The sequence below is a fragment of the Wyeomyia smithii genome, chromosome 3 (genome assembly GCF_029784165.1).
Source record: "Wyeomyia smithii strain HCP4-BCI-WySm-NY-G18 chromosome 3, ASM2978416v1, whole genome shotgun sequence".
Lineage (NCBI taxonomy): Eukaryota > Metazoa > Arthropoda > Insecta > Diptera > Culicidae > Wyeomyia > Wyeomyia smithii.
Genome location: NC_073696.1, coordinates 254,738,906 through 254,762,814, shown reverse-complemented (window position 1 = coordinate 254,762,814; position 23,909 = coordinate 254,738,906). Strand labels below are relative to the sequence as shown.

The window sequence follows — 23,909 nt, the reverse complement described above, 5'->3', positions numbered from 1 at the left end:
CAGCGGAGAGCAGCGGTAGTGGTAGTAGCGTCGGCGGTTGGTGCAGCGGAACTGCTTCTTCCTCTAGCAAAGCGTTACCTTTGCACGGTAGCGGCAGCATCAGCGGTAGATGCATTGGCTAGTAACTCTCTGCAGTGAAAAACTCTGCTGTATTTTAACAACACACCACCGTTTTCGGGAGGCTGGCAATCAGAGCTAGTCGGCCGTCAAATTTTCAGCGTTAAAACAGCGTTGCACTGTGTTTTCTGGTGAGTGCCTTAATTTTCCACAGTCGGAGATAGCACAGAAATGCGATCAGTATCATATTCAATATTAAATTGAACAACAAATTGTTCTCTTGAGGACAAATTAAATACTTAATTTAAAAGGTAATATTATCGGGTACCGGCAGCGGTAGTTATGGTAGCAATGTCAGTAGTAGGTGCCGCGGCACTTTCTTTAGTAAATAACAGAAAGGGTTGTTTGCAAAGCCACGACCGCAAGTTAACGTAAAACTAGCGAAATCTATAGATACAAAAGAAATCGCACTCGTTGCGTTCTTAGACATAGAGGGAGCTTTTGATAATGTATCCCATCACTCAATGTTGAACGCAATGGGACACCATGGGTTTGATACATATACCTCAAAATGGATCAAAAGATAACTGCAAAAAAAAGCAAAGCCTTGGTGCTACATTCCGTATCGGAACTCGACCTTCTGTTTGTTTACACAGACTTCGCAGCCAACTGTTAAGTGTACAGGACAATTGCGGGGCTAGCGCTACGATCCTACTGACACTAACAGTCTCTCCCGAGTCGAGACTCGAACCTGCGACGACTGGCTTGTTAGGCCAGCATCGTACCTCGAGACCAGCTGGGAGATTTGAAAAGATAACTGCAGTATTGGGTAATACTACCCTTACAAGGAACACAACTAAGGGATGCCCGCAAGGTGGAGTTCTATCGCCTTTGCTGTGGTCATTGGTTGTAGACCAGCTACTTAGAAACCTAACTGAGCAAGGTTTCGAAGTGGTCGGATTCGCCGATGATGTTGTGATTCTTGTGAGGGGAAAATTCGACAGTACAGTATCGGAGAGAATGCAGTTAGCTCTAAACTATACTTTAGAATGGTGATAACAAGAGGGGCTGACCATTAACCCCTCTAAAACAACCATTATTCCCTTCACTCGGAAAAGAAGGTACAACTTGAAGAGCCTGAAGCTGGGCGAGACTACACTGCAGCTTTCCACTGAGGCTAAACATCTTGGAGTAGTTTTAGATCAGAAACTCAGCTGGAATGCACATATTAAATATGTCATCGGTAAAGCTACGAGTGCCCTCTGGGCATGTAGCAAAGCTATTGGCAGAACATGGGGTCTAAGGCCAAGTATGATCTATTGGTTGTACCAGGCAATAATAAGACCAAGAATAACGTATGCCTCGCTAGTGTGGTGGCCTAAAACAAAAAAAGGTCAACGCAGAACAAGCTTGGCAAGTTGCAAAGGCTAATTTGTAATGCAATTACAGGAGTAATGAAAAGTGCTCCGTCGAAAGCCTTAGATGCAATTCTGCATCTATTACCACTCCACCAGGTAGTACAACTAGAGGCGGAAAAAAGTGCATTGAGACTAACACGCCTTAAAAATTTACCTGATGGAGATCAGACAGGCCAGCTGGCAATCCTCAAACATTTCCAGCTGAGCAAACATATACCAGGTATCGAAGACTGGATGAATACAGAAGCAAATTTCGAAATACCTTTCAAAATCATAGAGACCGAACGGGAAGTTTGGGAACAAGGTGGCCCGAATATCCGACAAGGCTCTGTCGTCTTTTACACAGATGGCTCAAAAATGAATGATTCAACCGGAGCAGGTATAAATGGTCCTGGGATAAGTATCTCGATACCAATGGGCCGTTGGCCTACAGTGTTTCAGGCCGAAATATTTGCAATTTATGAATGTGCACAAGTCTGTTTGGCTAGGAAATACAAGCATGCTAACATATGCATTTTTTCTGATAGCCAAGCAGCACTTAAAGCACTAAAAGCCTTCACATGTACCTCTAAGCTAGTATGGGAGTGAATCCTTTCACTGAAACAGCAGAAAGGAACCAAGTATGGTTTTATTGGGTTCCTGGACACTGCGGAGTGGAAGGCAATAAAAAAGCCGATACGTTAGCTAGATAGGGGTCATGTACCGATTTCATTGGCCCAGAACCGTTCTGTGGGGTGTCATCAAGCGCCTTGAAAGCAGAATTGAAAACCTGGGAACATAGGACAATACAAGAGAACTGGATTTGCTCTGAAGGGCTACGCCAGTCCAAACGCTTTATAAAACCAAGCGTGAAGAAAAGCCAGCAATTGCTTAGTTCAAATTAAAAGGGACTAAGGACAATTACTGGACTGTTTACAGGACACTGTCCAAGTAAGCATGACCTGAAACAAATTGGTCAGTCAGATGACGAAATTTGTCGTCTCTGCGGGTTCGAATGTGAAACCGCAGAACATTTGCTCTGCCACTGCAGTGCACTAATACAGCGCAGAATAAGAGCCTTTGGAAGAGGAACTTTGGAGCCTAATGAGGTCTGGTCTGCGAATACTAATGAGGTAATACATTTCATACGAAATTCAGTGCCTAATTGGGAGAAAGGGTGCGATATGATAACGACGATCACTTCCATCAATAGTGATATGTCTGCCACGAGTACCTAGACTAAAGAAGAGGTATACCACAAAAGATCAAAATAATTGTCGCAGTGGTCCAAATCATACAAAAAAAAAAAAAAATAACAGGAGGGTTGTGTGCAAAGCCACGACCGCAAGGTTGAAGTAGAATACTTTTACAAGAAAGATAACCCGGCTGCTTGTGTGTCAGTCATTTTTTCTAGTCAACAAACGTTGACTAATCAGATCAAGCGAATTTTGCACTTCAATAAGGATTGACAATTTTCAATAATATAGTAAGTTGCTTGTCATGGTTGGGGCTTGACAATTTTTAAATTTTGAGATGAAATTTTCTCGGATGTCGTGCTCATGACTGAAGGAAAAGATAATTCAGTACGTTCTGAGACACGGAAATAAAGTAAAAATTCATAACTTTAACAAAATTAAAAATGTAAATTAACTAAAGAGAAAACATTAACGCTTTAATCATCAGGTTTTTATTTCATCCTGAAAAGGACAATTCGTTGTTCAATTTAGTATCGGATAAGATGTCGATTACATCTTTGCGTTATCACTGACAGTGCGAACAAAGTATTCGTTGTGATAAAGTAAACACGTGAAGTGCTGTTATAACACTCAAAACTAGACGGCGCACGTGTTGTCAAAATGAGCGGCTTCGATTGAAACAGGCTCTTATATAGAGATGAAAAACTTATCGATAGGAGTAAGAAATCATCGATAACTATCGATAGCCATATCAGTCAAAATTTCCCATCCTTACACTTTTACTGACAAAGAGCACATTTCAAATTGCAAGGTCTATGTTTCTGTCGACTGTGCTTGGGAAGCAATCATGTTAACGACCAATCAGATCAATCGAATTTTGCGCTTCAACAAGGATTGACCATTTTCAATAATATAGTAAGTTGCTTGTCATTATTGAGGCTTGTTTTTAAATTTTGATTATGCGAAAAATCGATATTTATGCAGATAATGAAAGTTTCGGCTGTCGTGTTCATGACAGAATGAAAAGCAGACTTCCCGTGCACGCGCTTTTTTTTCAAGCGACGAGAGAAATCTTTCTCTCGCTCGTAGAATTTCCATGCATGTGCGACGAGACGAGACACGTCACATGCAATTTGCAGGTTGCTCTTTCGCTTCTCTTTCGGTTCGGATTGCGATGCGCAAGGCGATGTTTCATCGCACTACGAACTGAGCGAGACGCCCGTACTGTACATACTTGATACAGCTCGTGCGCTACAGCTCGTGAGACTTTCTCGTGTACACAGACTTCCTGTACACGCGCTGAAACGACGAGAGGTTTCTTTGCTTTTTTTTCTTCGGTAAGAGACTGCGGCGCACCACACGTTGTCTTATCGCTTTACGAACTGAGCGAGACGCCCGTACTGTACCTTAGTGAAACTGTATATTAGAGAAATGACAAAGCACTCACCGTTGAGGAAACTGTCAACATCAAAACGGGCGAGCTGTATAATTTTGCATTGCCGTTATCCGTTTTGATGTTGACAGTTGCCTTAACGGTGAGTGTCTCTGCGTCTCTCTAGTGTATAGGCTGCCTACCGTACCTACATACGATATATGCCGTCAGACCCTTCTGAAGGTGTTTTAATCGGAAGAATTCATAAAACTATATTACTACGATCAGATTATCACGAACCTTCAGAACCTCATTTGCAATATCTATACACTAAGGTCGCTTTTACGCGGTTTTTTTACGTGGATTCCGGAATTTACGCGGTATTTTTTTTTTTTCTTGCGGATTTCGGTTCCCCTTCACTCGGATTGCAGAATTTACGCGGTTTTTTTTACACGGATTCCGGAATTCACGCGGTTTTTTACGCGACATGTATCCCCCGCATAAAAAGCGACTTTAGTGTACTCAATTCGAAAATTCTATCCAACATCAACATGTACTAGAAAATATAAACAATTTCAATGGTTTTACTATTTTTAACTCCCGAAAAACTTATGTTGTAATTTCAAACCACATTTTTTATCCTTAGAACTACAAAACAGAGTTCTATCATAAGATAGTCAATGACATCTAAACCGACGAAAGGAACACTTCTGTTAACCAACGTAACACTCTGCATCCGGTGCATTTTCGTACCGTTAGCATAATAAGTATAGTAACAAAACGTTCTTAATTCATGTTAACAAAAGTCGGATGAATTAATCACAGAATTTTAAATTGATAAATAAATGAACTAGGTTATATCATTGATAATTCTAACGGTGTTTTGATGCATGCTGCTATAACACCGTAAATGAAAAAAACATAAAATCCCCTGCCTGTTTCCTTCTGCGCAAAATCGATTTCCTTCTCGCACCTTTAGCGCAAAGCAACATGCGAGGCAAGCTCGCGAGACGAGCTCACGAGAATTTGCACGCAAGCTGTCTCAAGTACGCGACGCCCATGCACCGCACTCGTTAAGTTGAGAGACGAGATATCTTCGTGTACGTCACAATAAAAATGGTACGAATGGTAAGTTTTCTCGCTCGCACGCTGCACACAGCACGAAGCGACTGAATGAGAAACGAGACTTGTAGCGCAAAGCACACTGTCTCTTCTTTGTGCGAGCGAGATTTCAGGAAGTCTGATGAAAAGATAATTCAGTACGTTCTGAGACACAAAGATAAAGTGAAATTTATAACGTTTACAAATTTAAAAATGTGAATTAACTCATTAGAAAATATTAACTCTTCAATGAAGTTTTTATTTCATCCTGAAAAGGACAATTTGTTGTTCATTTTAGTATTGGATAAGATGCCGATCACATCTTTGCGTTATTACTGACAGTGCGAATAAAGTATTTCTTGTGATAAAATAAACAGTGAAAAGCTGATTTAACACTCAAAACTAGACGGCTCACGTGTTGTCAAAATGAGTCAACTTTCCATTGAATGCATTTACTAGTGCCCACTATCGCACAGAGACTGCATTTCACTAAAGTGCCTCACTGCATCAGTCGCTATCGATGCTGAGATCCGCTGCAACTAGTGCGCTATCCATAGCCATGCTACAGTTGTGGCCACTATACGCTGCCATTGGTATCCACTGTCCCTGCATTTGCTGGCCCAGCTGCTATCGTAGCTGGAATTCGCTGCAACTAGTGCGCTATCCATTGCTACGCCACAGCTGTGGCCGCTTTCTGCCATCGCTGGTATCCACTGCACTGCTAGTGCTGCTGCTAAGGGAGGACGACTGCTGTTGTCGCTGTCTAGAACTATTATGAGCGGCTTCGGCTGAAACAGGCTTTTTATAGGCCAAATAGCATGTTTAAAATTGCAAGGTACATGATTCTGTCGACCGTGCTTGGGAAGCAATCATATAACGACCAATCAGAGGTCGAATTTTTCGTTTTGACAAGGCTTGACTATTTTCAATAGTACAATAGTGTGAATAATAAAATTACAATTATCTTCTTTTGAGAAGAATCTTAGAAGATTTTCCAATCTATTGCTGCAAGAACGAAGGAAATCCGTCGAATACTAACCGATTTATTGGCATTTGAAATTGGGCATATTTTTCACTTTTTCGGTTTTAGATTTTCATTTCACATCCCTATGTAGCCGAACTTCCTGAGAGAAGAATTCTACTTCAAAACGGGCCACCACTTTAATTGACCATTTTTGTTTTGGCTGAAACTACGCATAGACGTTTCTATAGGCAAAATATGCCATTTTGGGCTATTGGTTTAATTTTTTGGAACACGACTCATTTATGAGAAACTATTTAAAAAAGCTATTTTGGGAAAGTTTTGATGATTACAAAGATTTTTTGGGCCAAAACGGTTTGTTTGATCGGTGTGATGACTTTGACAAACTTGTAGATAATACTTTTGTGTTTCCGAAAATATTTACACTCTAAAAAAATTAGTCATTTTTTGAAAAAAAATTGAAAGAAAATTTAAAAATTGAATATCTTAAGAAGCTCGCTTTTTAAAAATTTGATTTTTTTATAAAAACTACAAAAGATTACCTAAACAATGCAACCGATCCGATCATTGAGAAATCAAGAAGAAAAAAATTATGATTTTTAAATGAATTTTTTTTGATTTTTTTTTTCGAGGGGAGTTTTTTTTTGCAAGTACAAAATTATTACCTACAACTTTGCCGAAGATACTATATCAATCATTCAAACCGTTTTGACTGTGGAAATATTAGAAATTCCCAATCCTATGGGGAACTGAAAATATTTTTTCAGTCAAACGTGTTTATTAACCCTATCACCGCGGAGAGAAATCAGTTTTTACATCGAAAAATGACATTCGAACTCTTATTACTCAGCAACCGCATGCATAATTGGCACAAAACAATATTGCATGTTGAAGGTCAATCTGTTCTCTGGCTGCTAAGAACACTTTCATTGTTGAAGTTCCAAATATAGTTGTTAAACTGTCATCAAAGTTTATAAGTCAGGTGATTCCATATGGCATCAGCCGCGGTGAATGGGTTAATAATGATAGAAATAATAAAAACTTCAAAAAGGTCATCAATGATAAATATGACAAAAATATTGTAGATGTCAAAAATGTGATATTATTATTAAATAAGCTAAAAAATGTCACAAATGTCAATAGTGTAAGGTATGCCAAAGGTATAATCAAAAATCAAATCAAAAACATCAACAATGTTGAAAATAACAAACTAACAAAAGATGAGCAAAAATATCAAAAATATGTCAGCAAAACATTAGGAATGTATGAAAAAGTTGAATAGGCTATTAGTTGATAAAACGTTATAGAAAATTGTAATATTTGCAAGGCAATTTGTTTAAGCGTTAATATTTCGTTTCATAGGATGTTGTTTCACTCATATTAATCGTGTTTTTAAAAAAAACTGTTTGTATTATTGAAAAATAATAATCGTAATAGGCTATCGAACGTCTAAGTCAGTGGTTTTCTTCGGCAGGTTTTCTGCAGCAATCTTATGCAAAAATCTGCCGGAGAAAACCACAGACAAAGACGTCCGAATCCAAATTTTGTATGTGCCTTGCAAAAAATTACATAATCAATATTTGGTTGTTGCTTACCAAGAATGAATCTACAAAATAAGGGAATTGATAAGGATAATACTTGATTGAATTTGGGTTTTATATAATTTCCAGTAGAAAATTACTAGGCTTTTTCTATCAGCGTATTTTCAAAGTAATTTTGATAAACTTTGCGGTACTGGAGTCATGAGCTATTCCTATTCAGTGCCCGCATCTGCCACCGAGTTCCTAGCCCAAAACCGAATTCTTACCACCAACAAAGTAGCCAATTTGCTGCGACTTCCGCTGGTCGGCAATTTGCCGCACCATTCCAATCGCCACTGCTATGAACATAACATTCCAAGCCATAAAAATATTGCCGTTTCGCTGGTTTGCTCTTACCGGATCGGACAGTTTTCAGCCGGAGCAGTCGCCAGAAGTGTGCTCATCTCGAGTAGAACCGTTAGTGGCCGATGTTCGCCAATGGGGCGTGGGGTGATGATGATGGCATCCGAGAAGTAAACTTACACCTCAAGCAGTGCATATTACTGCTATTAGGTCTAGAGTAAAAAGAAGGTGTCGATTGCAGCGTGATGATTAAGGGTTTTTTTTCACTAACACTCTAGGTAAATACTTCGGCTTGGTAGCAGCGATAATCGGTGTGAAACGGATCAGCTTCGATCGGGCGGGCGAGCGGAAGGAAAGCAGCCTGGATAATTGAATAGAATCTGAAATTCCATAAGCTACCATCTTGACAGATGGGTCTGTGCGGAAGCAGTGCAACGGTTACCTTCTCAAAATCTATGCCAAGTGGCACGCCCCGATGGATAGATAATTCGAGATATTGAAGGGCCTGTCTTATATAGCGTCGTCCCTTTGGCCCCTTCGGCGATGTATGTCGCGAGTCTATTCAAAAGTCATTCTTTTGCATTGCCTCAGCTCAGCCAAATCGGTCGTTGTAAATTAAGCTAAGCGATCCGAAAGGTTTCTGTCCGGGGCAGAGGAAAACCCCTTAAAAAGGAGGCTATTAGTTGTGGCCCAGTTTTTCCGAACGGTCGTCTACCCACGGAATCTGTTGAGTTGTTTTGATCGATGCGGAATGTGAACAGCAGCTGTTTGTTCGAGTGAATAATATTCATTCTTCATTACATTGCATTGTAAGGAAGTTTGTACACTCACTTTGCTGGAGAAGGTTTGATTCATTTGAAACAAAAGACATCCATGAAATCCCAGGAAGCACTTAAAATCTTCATTCTTATTTCATTGTCAGCAGGTAATAAACGATGCTGTGGTAATTTCCGTGCCCAGTTTGCGCTAAAGTACCGTTTTGTTGCAATTTCGCGAAGTTTTTATCGCGAGATAAAGCTGCAAAAGTGGGCATCCTCTCCTCGGGAATGCGCAATCCAATCTCGCACAAAACTATCAAGATCTTCCTGGGTGATTTCGTTTACGAACTTCTTCCATTCAATTGTGCTCGCGCTGGGTTCCCTTCCTGGTCTTCGAAATCTCTCACCTTTGAACGCCTCGTGCCGATTATTGTCAGTAGGGCGAGACGAGAACCATTTTCGCTTCGTTTTCTAATCAAATTATCTACCGTTACGGCTCTGCACAAAGGGCATACGGGCAGCAGCAATTTCGCTCCTAAATCATTTTATTCACAACAGGAAGCGTTCGGTGCTTCTAGTTCTTGTTCTACACGCTGCCTGTCGGGAGGCCACTGTCTGATGGACCCCGTACGATATTTGCATCGCTCGCTTGTTCGACACACAAATTGGCTGCCCTGTTGGGAACCCGTTCCGAGCATCTATTATGTAGTTCCCGGTGTCAGTCGCACGGATGAACCATGGCGGGAGCAATCCAGCATCGCCCGAAACTATGGACCAGCGCGCGGCCTGCCACCGTGCAGGATTTATCAACATCGAACCGCAACCGCGGCACCACAACCGCAACCCGCCCTCCGTCATACTCTCCCTGGCCGCCAGTGGATTTATTAGTTCAGCGTGTCTCCGGAGCATAACTGGTAATTTTAAAACGGAGTCTGTGTGCCTTCGGACATGCGCGGCCAATCTGTCCGTAGTAAGAATAGAAGTGCGGTAGTGTCGATGTCGATGTGCAAGAGAGCAAAATGGCAGTTGAAGATAGAACGGAGGAAGATTTGCTTCGGTGATAATTTTGCCCTTCCCAATAGGGAAGCCCTATTAAGGGCCCTCGGGATGGTGATTAGATGGAAGATAATATATACTAATTTCTGCTGTTGCCGATGGGTTGTTTATAAATTAGTTAATTCTTAGAATTGAACATGGAAGTGTCGCAGGACGCTTGTTTGCTTGAGTCACCATCTAAAACTTAATTTATACATATAATCTGTTTGGTTGTAATGAGAAAAATACTGCTTTTTTGCTATTAAAATAATGAAATTTGCACCGTCACAATTAATCGGAATTTATAGGCAAGTCTGCTATTTTGAATGGTAGTTCTGATACGTAAAAATTTCCAACTTGGATATTATTCGCTTGATCTGAATGTGATTTCCAATCAATAATTTATTGCGAAATAAATCAAAGAAACGTGGACATAGAATTGATATTTGTGGAACCCCAACACGTTTTAATATTCATTTTCAAGTATTCTCAAGCTGTAAATCACTTCAATCTTCCTAATTGCCCCAACAGATTGAGTCCACTATAATAATTGTTATCTAGAGAAACATTTCAAAAGGTTCTATCTGCTCTGATCGATTTTTTGATCGACCACTTTCATTCAATCACCACAACTTATCAAATGACACGTTATTTGCAAAAGTTGATAGCGGAGGGATCACTCTAACCTTCTGAACAAAAATCCCATTTGGGAGAGTTACTAAAGCTGAAACATTACCAAAATGAAAAGACGCTCCGGAAAAAACGATGAAAGCAGATAGGACCTTTTGAAATGTTTATCTAGTTATAACATATTATGATTATTGCAGTGAATAAATTTGACAAGTTTTTCCAAAATTCCATGCCATGAACCATGGAAAAAGAGATCAGGGTTTAAGCGCTTATATATCAGTGATTTCTTATCACATTATCGAAGTTTTTGCGTTAAAAGTACTCTAACGGTTGAATTGTTGTAACAAAAACAACCAATTGATTGAGATACACTATTCAAAAAATGAAAAATAACATTGATTGCCTCAATCATACCGAGCAACCAATCATTCCCTTTCTCCCCCAACACAGGCAACACTAAAGTACACAACCGACTCTGACTGTGAAAACGATTTGTTGTTGTTGTTGTTGTTTTACTCGTTATAGTACACACACCACAGCTACAGGAATTTCAACTTTCAGTAGTCACATATAAAAGCTCCAGCTTGCAGAAATTTGGTTTTTATTGTATAACCGATTACTGTATTAGTGAGAGGACGATTGAATCTTACTGGAAACTGGCGCGAACTCGCAGCCGACTGAGAAGCTGATTTTAACTATGTTAGAAGATGGAAATGTGTATGGGTAATAACTTTGCCGAAGATAGAATAGGGCTATTTTTAACCCCAACAATATTATTTGTGATTTACTGCGATAAAAAAATGCACTTTTAATCAATTTTACCGAAGTTCATTTGTAATAACCAATAGTAAGTCGAATAAAATTCTATCATAAATTATGAAATTTGGTAATCAATAATTGATTTTTTTATATTGCTTTGCTTTTTAACGGTTTTCGCAACCGTTATTTTCCTTTTCTTAACCGGAATTCCGAGTTCCACAGCAGACGGACCAACCGCTGGACTGCACATCATTGCTGAGCATGTCCCGACATTTTAGCAATACTTTCAGCCGTAGCGTTCGTAGTTGTCTTGTTTGTTTGCATGTGAAGGGTGTGCGGAGAACAATAAGAGAACTAGAACCATCTTGTGTCAATCATCAGGGCCGGATTTAGACGTTGGGAGGCCCGGGGCAAATTTGTCTGTGAGGCCCTCTTTTCTTAAAACATTTAGAGGTAACGTTCTGGAAAGTGACGAGCAAAAAAAAAAGGTCGCCCCAGGATTAGGGGGGCCACTTCAATCGGGAGGCCCGGGGTATTTGCCCTTTTTGCCCCCCCTCAAATCCGGGCCTGTCAATGATAAATGGCAATCCAAAATGATGAGCTTAACCAAGCAAACTTTTCTCTATTGAGAGAAATGCTTTGGTTTTGCTCAATATATTTTTCTGTCATTCGCCAAAACCTTCGTGATAGTGATAACAACTACGCAAAAAGTATATAATTGAGTTCTTGTTTTTTTATGTGTTCATTTCTCAACCGTAGCCGGTGCAACTATCGAAAATGTTTTACTGTCCTTGCCATTCTCTAGTTTACGATTTTTTTTTGCGACACGCACATTGCAAATTTAACTGTCAATAGTTACGTTAAAAAGTTCTAGCTTACAGAAATGTAGTCTCCATTGAATAATCGATCACTGCAACGAGAGGACTGAAGAAGATTGAATATTACTGGAAACTAGCTCGACACGCAGCACATCTGTTCAACTAAAGACCAAAAATGAAACAAAATCTCTTTATTTTAAATATCGACATCTAGCGGTGGAGAGAACGCATTCAAGTTTAGCTTATGCGGCCGTAGCGAGGCGCGTTGCAAATCGCTCTAACTTTCTTCCTATTGCTCAGATCTTTATGAAAATTTGTGAAAATGTTCTCAAGATGTTGTATTTGAAGATAATGTAATAAAAATTTTTCCGCTTTCTTGAAAACTAAAAAGGTATATAACCCCCTAAAGATCTCTTGAATGCGGTCCTGTCTTGACTTGATTTTGATAGATTCAACTATTCAAGATCACCTTTTTGCCTGGTCATTGAAGCAAAAAAAAATAATTTTTTTGGGCATGTTCAAACTATTGGAGCGAACTGTTCGACAATGCACTGTAAAATCAATGTAGGATGGAACAGCAAAAAATGAATGCGAAAGCTTGGGCACCGATTTGCTGCAGAGTTTTGTTCGAAGTTGCATATCTGTTCTGTGCACGCAGCCAGCAGAGTAGCTGCTGAGTATAGCATAGCATTCCAGAGTAGATGGACCAACCGGTAGTGTAGTACTGCACATTATTGCTAAACATGTCCGGACATGTTAGAAATATTGTCCGAGTCTGTCGCGTCGCGTTTGCTTTCAGCCTTGTTTACTTGCTTGCTGTGTGTGCGTAGTACAACAAAAGAACTGAAATCATCCCGTGTCATCGATAAAGAACAATCCAAATTGATGCTAAGTCAAATAAACGTGACTATTGAAATCATTTTAAAATGCTCCAAATGATAATTGCATAAGTTAATATGTTCTGCTGTCACTAGCCAAAACCTTGACAGCGATAACAACAACGCAATTTTTCGATGATTAAAAAACCAATACTAATTCGTTTGTATTAGAGATCATATTTTTCTAGTAAAATGTTGCTAAGATTTGTCATATATTTTAAAGTTATTCATTTTTCGTTTTCATTTCAGCATTGTTTTTGTCAATTGATTGTTCATTTGTATACTATTATTTTGACAAAAATCGAATAAAAAAACGATTTTTAAACCTAATTAAATTTTATTAAAAAGACAATCTGTGATACGTTTTAAAATTTGTTTCTAGTGTTTATCATGTTTTTTCGATTCATTCTGTCACTTTGGGGCACTTTTTAATTTATTGTTAAAGTATTAAATGTCTATTTATATTTTCGCTCAGTTTCAGGAATATATTTTTCATATAATGTTTATCCTAACTTATTAATGTTTTGTATGTTTCTGTCGTTTGTTTGAATTCTGTTACTAATAATAATAAAAATATCATTCTAACTGGAGCCAATGTATTTATTATCTTGTTTTTCATATTTTCATTTTTAGTCTACTTTTTGCCTTTCTGATTTTTATTTTTCACTTTTATTTTTTTTTGTTTTCATTTTTTATAGCTTGCGATTTTTTTTACTCTTTTGTTTTGTTTGTTCATCAATTCATAATTTTAATTTTTTTATGTATGTTTTATCGTCGGGGTTTTGTCCCCGAGGGGGGGGGGGAGGGATATATGAAGTCACAGAAGACTGCTTTCTTCCAGAAAGCTGCTCTGGAACCATCAAGCTTTATTTAACCTATGTTTCCTTTCAAAACGCACAATGATTGCTCTGATCTGATATCGCACGAAGAATGTGTGAAAAGCATAACGCAACAGTTGTACAATGAATACATTGACAGAGATCGAAGTCAGAATATGTATCATACACACAAAAAACGTACTTTTTCGGTAAACCTTGCTTTCGGGCAAACGATCAGTTTTGGGGCACTCAAAAAATTGCAGTTCATTTTCGTAAGCCGGTACGAATAAACGATGGGCCATCCCTAAAAGCCATTTGTGATGTTTTTGCCACAGAATTAACTAACGCTGGTGCCAGTAACGTTGAACGGAATGCGTATGAATAAAATCAGAGTCATAGTTGAACGTTTTGAACAAATCATATGTCTTTTCAATTGGTTATAGTTCAATGATATTTTCAATTGACCAGATTCATGAAGGTGCATCGATCAGTTAATATTTTCAGTCATTTAGTCAGTGCCCAACTTATCCATATCAATTGCTAGCAACACAAAAAGCAAAAATTGAACTCAAAAGTTACTGAACAGATATAACATTTAATAAAGTAAGCAGAATTCCAGTTAAGGTTGAAAATTCACATTTAGCTTCTCGATTTTTCTTAATTTAATCTTTTATAAAAAGTTACAGTAAATTTAACTCAAATGTTTGATGAATCAAAAATCCAAGCCTAGAGGCTAGATATCATGAAAAATATGTCGATAATATTACACGATATAGACCTTTCAATCGTGCATGTATTGGTCCACTTTACACCGTGTAAGTTGGATGGAAAATTAGGCTAGCAAAGTGCTGTCAAAATGTCTGCATTGACTGCGAAACTTTTATTTTCTTCCGCTGACTTGAAAGTGAATTTATTCCTGCGCGGGTTGTATGATTTACAAAATGAATATTTGATTTCCAGTACCGAGCAACTCAAAAAAGACTACATATTTCGATTTCCTTAACCCCAGTAGAGTAAAGCAAGAGTCATTTATGAGGCGAAAAAACCCGAATTCAGTGTGCGTGACTGAGCTGTCAGAAAACTTTGTTGGTTGATATATTTTGATATTTATCGTTTATCTGTCACCCCAATCACACCATCACGCCACCGATAATATGACATCAAAAAGTTATGATAAAGATAGAGAGGTGCACAAAATTGTAACGATAAATATGAAGAGTGTCTTGCCCCTAGTTCCAAGCCTTTTACTTCACTCGTGAGTTGTGTCGATGTTTTGAACAGCACTTCAAAATCTATTCATTCAAGCAAAATGTTACACTGTGAAGCGTTTTGCTCGTAATCTTATAAAGATTTTAGAAACTATAAAACCACACTGCATTTTTGCAATTCATCACATCAAAAACATTGAAATTTATGAAATGTTTCAACTCTGTTTGCTCGGGTACCGTTACTGCTCATTGTAAATGACAATGAAAAATATTTCATTTCAATAACATTATCATGAGAATATTCTTGATAGTATACAGGGTGATTGGTTCCTTATTGAGAATATTTCAGGGGCTAATAAAGTGCTACTTTTGATGAATAAAATCCTCAACGCATAAGCTCCAACGGTAATCTACTGGGAGTAATTTAAATTTGAAGTTTTTTGGATACTCTTTCATAAAGTGGTTCTAACTTCGAGTCTTTACCAGCAATTTCTATGTACAAGAGCGATCCCTTTCGTTTCATTGGAAAGCTGAGAAAACTTTGTACTAGACACCTACAGCTTCTTCATAATAAAATAAATGTGACAAATAACATTCTGGAAGTCTTTTAATGTTTTCTCATAGAAATGCGTGGTTAACCTTATTGTTTTCTTTACGAAAATTATACGGTTTAAATCGCCTTCCAGTTCGACACTAACTCTCCATCTGCTTCAGTTATCGAGAAATCAGAATTTTAATGCTGCATGTTAAGTGGAGAACCTGCATTTATTCTTAGAAGCGAACCAGCCAAAGGCTGAAAGCCTCTCTTAAAGAAAAAAAAATTGCATTTATATAAAGCTGGCACTCAAACCTTCAAACATGCTGCAATAAAATTGAAATTTCTCGAAAACTAAGGCAGATTGAGAGTTGATGGCAAAGAACGAACTGAAGAGTGGTTAAAAAAGTTCAATTTGAACTAAAAAAAAATAACAATGGTAACCACTTTTTTTGTGAAAAAACATCGAAATACGTTTAAAATAGCACTACTCTTGAGCATTCTTGCTCCCAGAATGAAACTTGACATACTTTCCGTGAAATTGTGTGAGGTTATGTTCACTTTAATCCCAGGCAGAGAAGATAAACAGTATACTTTTTAGATTCAAAAATTCTCAGAAATTACTTTCTGGGGCATTGGTTTAACCTAGAACCCTCAAACTTACCTTATCTTTATTGCTGCTGCTCCCGGCTGGCGAGGTCATGTTGGCTGCTACCGAGGCGGCCGCAGCTGCCATGTTGCTGTTACTGCTAGCGGCACTAGCCGCAGCCGTATACGAACTGGTGACGGCCGGTGAGGACGACGAAACCGAAGTGACCGACGGGGGCGTATTGGACACCGTGAACTTATTGACGTTGGCAGCGGTCAAACTGCTGCTACTGTTGCTGTTGCCTAACGTAGCGTATTTGTTGACACCCTTGTTTTTGTTCTTGACGTTACCTTTATGTAGCAGTCGTCGCGGAGTACTGCTACGGACCGGTGACGCACTGGTTGTTGGCTCTTCCGTCCGAGGACGGATGGCTTCCGTGGAACCGGAAAATCCGAGTGAACTGGCTGCGGCCGTTGTTGACGAGATGCTACTCACTTTCAGCGGAGTTGTTCGTCCTTCCGCATCCGGATGATTATCGTGCGCTTCTTCGGTTTGTTTACTTTGCACGGGCTGTTTTGTTACTTCGGTTATCTCCGGTAGACCAGTTACCGCAGAGGTCGCGTTTGTCTGTTTCGTTGGGAGTTCTTCGGGAAAACTTTCCGCCGGAGTCTCCTCGTTTTCCGTATCTCGCTTCCGTCGCCAGTTTCTGCCGAAGGTGTGCGACTGAAGATCACTTAGTAGCTTAGCATACTGGGGATTGTTCATGAACAGCTGATCAATGGAAAGAAAATCGTAACCATCATCATTCGCTTTCAGCTCTCGATCGTCCTCTGTCGCCACCATTGCTGCCGATCGCCCTGCAACATCCGGATCAGGGGACGCTAGAGTTTCACTGAGCTGCAGCAGACACAGCAGTGCTATCACCGGTAATCGCATTCTTCTCGTTATCATTATCGTACTGACGCGACGGAATTGCACTTGCAAAAGCGAAAAAGAGAAGAAGAATAACAATAGCCTTTGTTCGTGTTTCCCTCTTGGCGGGAAATGGGGAAAAAGGAAAAAAAGAAAGCGTAAACAAATGCGTCAGCAATTATCTTTGATTTAAAAATTTGACTTTTAAAGCAAGAGATTCGGGTTGGGGGAAAAAACCAAGTTTACGGTTTCGGTAGTTGAGAGTGTTTACTGTGACGGCTTCTGCCGAACGTCAGCAGGTAGGGGTTCCGATGGCTGGCGCAAGGAGCGCTGATGTCAGATCATTTCCAGTGGGGCTGCGCCGTACCGCATCTGAAAGTGAGAAGAAAGCGATCCGCTATTAGCAACAACGTAATGAAGAACGGGAAAAGTTTCCCAAGCAGCCGCAGGTTGTGAAACTGCGCGACATGGAAACTGAAGCCGTGAATTCCTTCCGACGACTCCTACCGCCCCCCAACCTTGCCGCGGAAACATCTGCCGCGCAATGTGAAGAGCACCGGAACCGGGCCGGCCGGAGTTGGTCAGCTGTGGAGAATATTATTAATTCGGCTTGGGCTTCGGTTAGGGTGGAATTTTGAATTCGTTTTGCTGGCTGTTCGGTTTATGAATTATTTTAACGGCTGTCGAGCGCGTGAAGAGGCGCTAAATGTTTCGGATTATGAAAAAAAAAAACACAATGTGCACTTTGGGGCATGATATGTTGCTGTATCATGCTAAGCAATTGGTAAATTTCTACAGTCAATTTACCGGATGGGTGTAAATTTTTTGAATAAACGGGTGAGAAAAGTTTAGTGGCCTTTTTTGTTTGTCATTGGTCACTTGCCTTTTGAAGTTACTTACTAAGCTATTGGACTAGTTGATAATATGACAATATTTCACTTAGGTTGAATTGAAAGGGTGATCAGGAATAAAATTACCCTAAATTAGAAGGTTACGACTTGTACTTTGTTCATAGCTAGAGCAACAGATGGATTAATTGAAGGGCCAATGTTAAAAAAAAAAAAAACATTTTTAAAATACCTTTGTCTAGCTGATAGAGGCCCCTGTTCCAAGCCACAAGGGGAAGCTTAAACAGAAGCATGATGAAATGTAACCGTGAATTAATTAATCGTAACCAATACGGATCTGGTTCGGCATCATGTCATGATGCGATTATTTTTAGAGAAAGTTTACACCATTGGCCTGAACCGAAGTTTAGCCCGGGGATGAAAAACGGGTCAACTAAGAGAAACAATGCAAATACACATAAAAAGTTTATGATTTTTGTTTCGAGACGGTAACTAAGCACAAAGTCACAAAAATGTATGAGCAAAGTTTAGCATTTTACAGATAACATAAAGTGGAAATGCCAATTCAACAATTCAAAAATGTAAAAATATATCGATACATGATATTTGCAGGCAAATTTCCTGGGAAATACGTTACTAAAGACCGTAAGGCGCTACGATTTGTGCAGAAAAAGTTATTCACCCCAAATTGATTCAATGTCTGAAGAACCGCTCAACATTGCATAATAGGGATAAGTTGACAAAATCGAGATTAAATTTATTATCCTGCTGCAGCCGTATGACAGTGTCACCAAATCCAAATTTAGTTCACGCACATCTCTACAGACTAAAATTTGTTGTCAAAAGAGCCCTTTACAATCGGTTCAGCGAAAAATAACAAAGTGTGCAAAGCTCCAACCGGAAGGTTGACGTAGAGCTACACATTACTATTTGTTACATAACTACTATCAGTTGCATTCAAGAGTGATCGCAAGGAATAACTTCGGAGCAAACTTTTTCTTTTCAATAATTCTTTGAACTATAGACGCTAAGATTACGATAGACTGTCCTGTTTCAAAATGTTTATGCCAATAATTTTCATGAACAATAATAAAAAGTTCTCTAAAAATAATGGGGTGACGCTGAAACAATTTAAAATCACCTCTGGATACTATCCACCTTCTAGAAATACCCATATTAGGTGATGTTTGGTTATTTTCGGTTGTTTTCTAGACACCGCAACACACCAACTTGAAATTCAATATGACGCCTGAAGCAGAAAATACTTAAAACTTGATGCACGTAGTTCCCCGTTGTAACAGAAATCTGAACTGAAATTTTAGAAGCCGTTGATCTCCCAAACATTTTTGCTGAAGATGGCATCTTTCTAAGTGGTCGGATTCACGAGATAAATTATGTTCAAAATACTCTAAACTACACATAGCACTGTGTTGCGGCTGAATTACGAAACATACTGTCCAAAATGCCAGTGACCCCCATGAACAACTTTGCTGAAGATCTCATCTCTCTAGGTTGTCGGAATCACAAGATAAAGTTACATAAATCACCCCATTTCGGTGCTGCTAAACTTCAAAGGGTGCTGCAATATTCAAACTGGGTGTTGCAATATCCAGTGAAGCGATTTACAACTCTCGGCGAGCGGAGGATATTTAAGCGTTGAGAGAGCTCTGTAGCCGCAAGGTTATAGAGTCCGCTTTGGTAAGCAGGTGGTCGTGGGTTCGAATCTTAGTAAAAACAGGCCATTTGGTTGTCAAAGGACTTTAGTATTGGTTTATTCTCAGGCTCCCAACTACGTACCCTTTCTTCAATCTGAATTCTACAGTACTTCTGTTGATTCTTCTTCTAACAAAAATAAGTCCCTATTATAAGAAAACTGGTGTGAGTAACGTGAGTAAGTTCTGTACAGGGAATTGTAACTAGGCGATATTGTTAGGATGGACAGAGGCTTGGTATAGTAGAGCGGTAAGCTTGAAGTGGAGAGGTAAAAGCTTACAAACAAGCACAGTTATGAATGATAAGCGTATCACTTACTTCAATAGTGCTACTGCCAATAATATGAAGTGCGGAAACACCTGGGCAACAGAAAACACCTAATCTCTGGTCGCAGTGATGAAACCACACAAAAAAAATATATATGAGCGTTATGTAACAAAAACAAATCTGGAAATTTCACTCCAAAACGAGCAATTTGTTAAGCAAATTCTGCATCACGTAATTTTTATGAGACGATAGGTAGTGACGTTATGTTTTGTTACATTTGAGGGTGAAGTTCAAAAGATCGTTTTTTGAAACATTACGTAATTCATGGATGTCTCCAAAGAGCTTCTGAAATCTATCTATATAAAGAGATGAGGTAAAAAAGTGTTACGAAAAGGAGGGAATGGAGAAGGTGGGAAGTTGAATCGATGGCTGATTTGAAGTAGAAAGTGGTTTGTGGAAATAATTGGTGGAGCGTAGGATTGGATGAAGAATGGGAGAAGAGGTAATGGAATTGGGATAGCTTCAAACGGCCGAAACACAAACGGCCGAATCTCAAACGGCCGAATTATATCAATACTAACGAAAGGCCGAAATTTCGATCGCCCGAATCACGAAAGGCCGAATTTTATTTTAATTTGTCATTTTTTTTGTTACAGCTATTTCATACTGCATACTTTTTGAGCAACATCAAAAAATGAATAAAAAATGGAAAACTTGCCTTAAATGTGTAAAATAACTAGTTTTTTCGTTGAACCTTCTGTTTCCAAAAGATATGAATGCGGCTCTGCCGCATAATCGAGGGCAAGGAACCAAGGCGGCCCTAAGCCGCCGCGGTGTCCAATGGCCGAGTCGGCCGCCGACCCGCCGTCGGAAGCGACGGCCTCTCGCATGCAAACAACTGATCTACTGGATTGCCCGGATTACTTTATTAGTTTACGTCCGAACGAGCGGTAGCGAGTAAGGACAGCATGCGCCCCGGACAATCGAGTTGCCCGAAGGCTAAGAGTGTGTTGCATTAATTTTTTAACAAAATCAATTTTCAATTTTTTCGCATGGGTGGTAATACTTTATTGAACCAAATAGCCAAAATTCTCCTCAAGCATTATGTATTTTATGGACGTTTTCTTACAACATTTCAGCTTTAGATAAGTCATATTTAAAATAAAGAAAAAAATTCCTGCAATAAATAATCGAACCTAAAATGGTACATAATCGAGTCCATATATCATCGAGTCTATGTATAATCGAGTCTATATATAAACGATTCTGACCTATAAATAAGTACAGTGACATTTCGATTATACCAAGATCAATTTCTTATTTATTACATGTTATTTTCGTGTGTATGTGTTAATATAAGTTTATATGTGACTTACATTCACACAATGTATATAAATGTTCGGTATAGTTGTACTGTTGGCTACCAAAAATTTGTTATTTAGATTGAAAAAGAAATTCACCCGAAATTATAGAAATCGTGTAAATCTATTTTAACAAATAATAAAATCGATTGAAAGAGGCTGGGTTTCACCGCTAGGTGGATAATTTCGGGTTTCATTTGAAACAACATTAATTATCAATGATTTTTCGGCTTTTCGAATGATTCGGCCTTTTGTGGTTCGGCCGTTTGTTATTTCGACCGTTTGAAATTCAGCCGTTTGTGATTCGGCCGTTCGTGTTTCGGCCGTTTGTAGGTAAACCATGGAATTAATGGGTTAAGTTTCAGCGACCAAGTTGAAGAGAAAGAGAGAAAGATAGAGAGAGAGATAGAGAGAAATAAAGATAGATAGAGAAAGGTTAAGAGGGAAAGAGAGAGAGAGGAAGAGAGAGAGAGAAAGAAAGAGAGAGAAGGAGAGAGAATGAGAGAGATAGAAGGAGAGAGAGAGAAAAATGTGTGTGAGAGAGAGAGAGAGAAAGGAACGAAAAGAGAGAGAGAGAGAAAGGGAGAAAGGAGAAAAGGAGAGAGAGAGAAAAGTGTGTGAGAGAGAGGGAGAAACGAACAGAGAGAGAGAAAGAGAGAAATGAGAAAGAGAGAGAGAAGTAAAAAGAAACAGAGAGGGAAGGAGAAAGAGAGAGAGAGAAGTAACAAGAGACAGAGAGAGAGAGAAAGAGAGAGAAGTAAAAAGAGACAGAGAGAGAATGAGAGTAAGAGGGAGATGAAAAGAGAGAAAGAGAGAGAAAGAGAGAGATAAAAATAGAGAAAGAGAGAGATGAATAGAGAGATAAAAAGAGAGAAAGAGAGAGATAAAAAGAGAGAAAGAGAATGGAAGAAAGAAAGAAAGAGGGAGAAAAAGAACGAGAGAGAAAGAGAAAAAGAAAAATTGAGATAGGAAGAGAGAGAGAAAAAAAGAGAGAAGAAGAGAGATAGAAAAAAAGAGAGAAAGAAAGAGAGGAAGAAAGAGAGAAAGGAAGAGAGAAAGAAAGAGAGAGAAGGAAAGAGAGAGAAAGAAGGAGAGAGAGAACGATTGAAAGAGAGAGAGAAAGAGAAGTAAAAAAAGAGAGAGAGAAAGAGAGAGATGAAAAGAGAGAAAGGGAGAGATAAAAAGAGAGAAAGAGAGGTAAAAGGAGAGAAAGAGCATAGCATAGCATAGCATAGCATATTTGATCGCCCGTGTGTTGCCCGCGATTGACCAGAATCAGCTGAAATTGCACAAAGAACCGTCAAAATGGTGCCTAGGAGTAGCAAGCCATTTTCAGTGTACAATTCCTGGTGATTTTTCTTTTCACTGGTCAATAACGTAGCTGGCCACGCCCAATGCAGATCAATAGAGGAAGGGATATCGGGAGTGTTAGTTTAATACTTGTTGCTACTAGAGACCGAGGAATCCTCTGCATCATCCACAAGTATCAAAGGAAGGAATTAGTGTTAGTGGAAAGGGATTGATCTGGATCCATCGAGGTTGATGGTGCGATCTTTTCTACACAAATTCGCGCCCGATATGGATATTTCTCGGTCTCTGCGCAATCGGCCATCAGAAGACGATATGAATAGAACCGCATCACGATCGCTGTATCGGCATATAGGAGAATCGAAGTTTCTACCAATCGTTATTATCAGCAACCAATCGTTAACAGTCTGTATCACACCAAACTTCGCATTTCATCCTGTGAACTATTAAAATTTACCTCGAAACGAATGAATTTCGTAAAACGCACCGCACGCCGAATGCAAACTACTGGTACCAGCTCAAAGAACCGATAGAGCGAGTAAAAAAACCCACAAGGCACACCCGAGCATTATACGATGTAATGGTCATTGAACTCCGAAACCGCTGTATTAAGATAGTTACACTGAGCGCTGTCAAAATAACGTGCGCGAAACTGAGCTGACCTCCCCGAAGCAAACTATAGCGTGCCCACTACACTCCGGAAACCCTTAGACAAGCAAAACTCACCCGGGCCGATGATGCGTTTCACCGGGGCATTATGCACGACCGCTCCATTTTCTCCTACCGACGCATACGCGACACGACGTTTCGCACCAAAGACACCTACTGAGTACAAAAACTGACAAAGTTCCATGCATTCATAGCCCAAAAACTTAAAAAAATGCAAAAAAGCATATTAAACAAAACAGAGTTCCAAATTTATTATTAAAATGCCAAAATAATTGCAATCAAAGTTCAGTTGTCGTGAACTATTTTCACGCCCAAAACGATTTCAACATAATTAAATAAAAGTTACTTATGTATATCAACATTTGTCCAAAAGCTAGGAAAATCATAAAACAAGAACATAGACCTGAATAAAATGTCACCGCCCTGCCAGGACTCACAATTGTAGACGATGCATCAATCGCATGCCGCATTGTCATGCTCGAATGATAAATTTTGAAAATATTGTAAAACTGCCAATTTTGACCTGTGAGAGTGCATCGCACAATCTGGTTTGTAAATATAAAAAAAAACTCTACCCGCAACCGAAAAGCTACCACACTTTGTGCACCCAACAGATGACACATTTACACTTCTGACAAAGTCCAAAACCCGCTGAAAACCACTACACACAGAGCCTATGCATTCTTAAAATGTATGATACAAAAACTTAAACTCATCTGTTTTATTTTGGTTATGCCTATGCCAGCGAAACAAACGCCGACAAGCACAGCGCAACACTACTCTCTTCGCTCTCTCTCCAGATATTATCGTTCTCT

General features: G+C 39.3%; 1 protein-coding gene across 1 annotated transcript in view; it reads right to left on the bottom strand.

Moving 5' to 3' along the window:
* The window catches only part of LOC129729794 (uncharacterized), a 260,740-nt gene that overhangs the window by 211,599 nt on the left and 25,232 nt on the right, over positions 1-23,909 (bottom strand). Inside the window, exon 2 of the mRNA XM_055688618.1 lies at positions 16,092-17,300. Coding sequence (XP_055544593.1) covers positions 16,092-16,967 — 876 coding nt within the window. The 5' untranslated portion in view covers positions 16,968-17,300. The remainder of the gene's footprint in view (positions 1-16,091; positions 17,301-23,909) is intronic.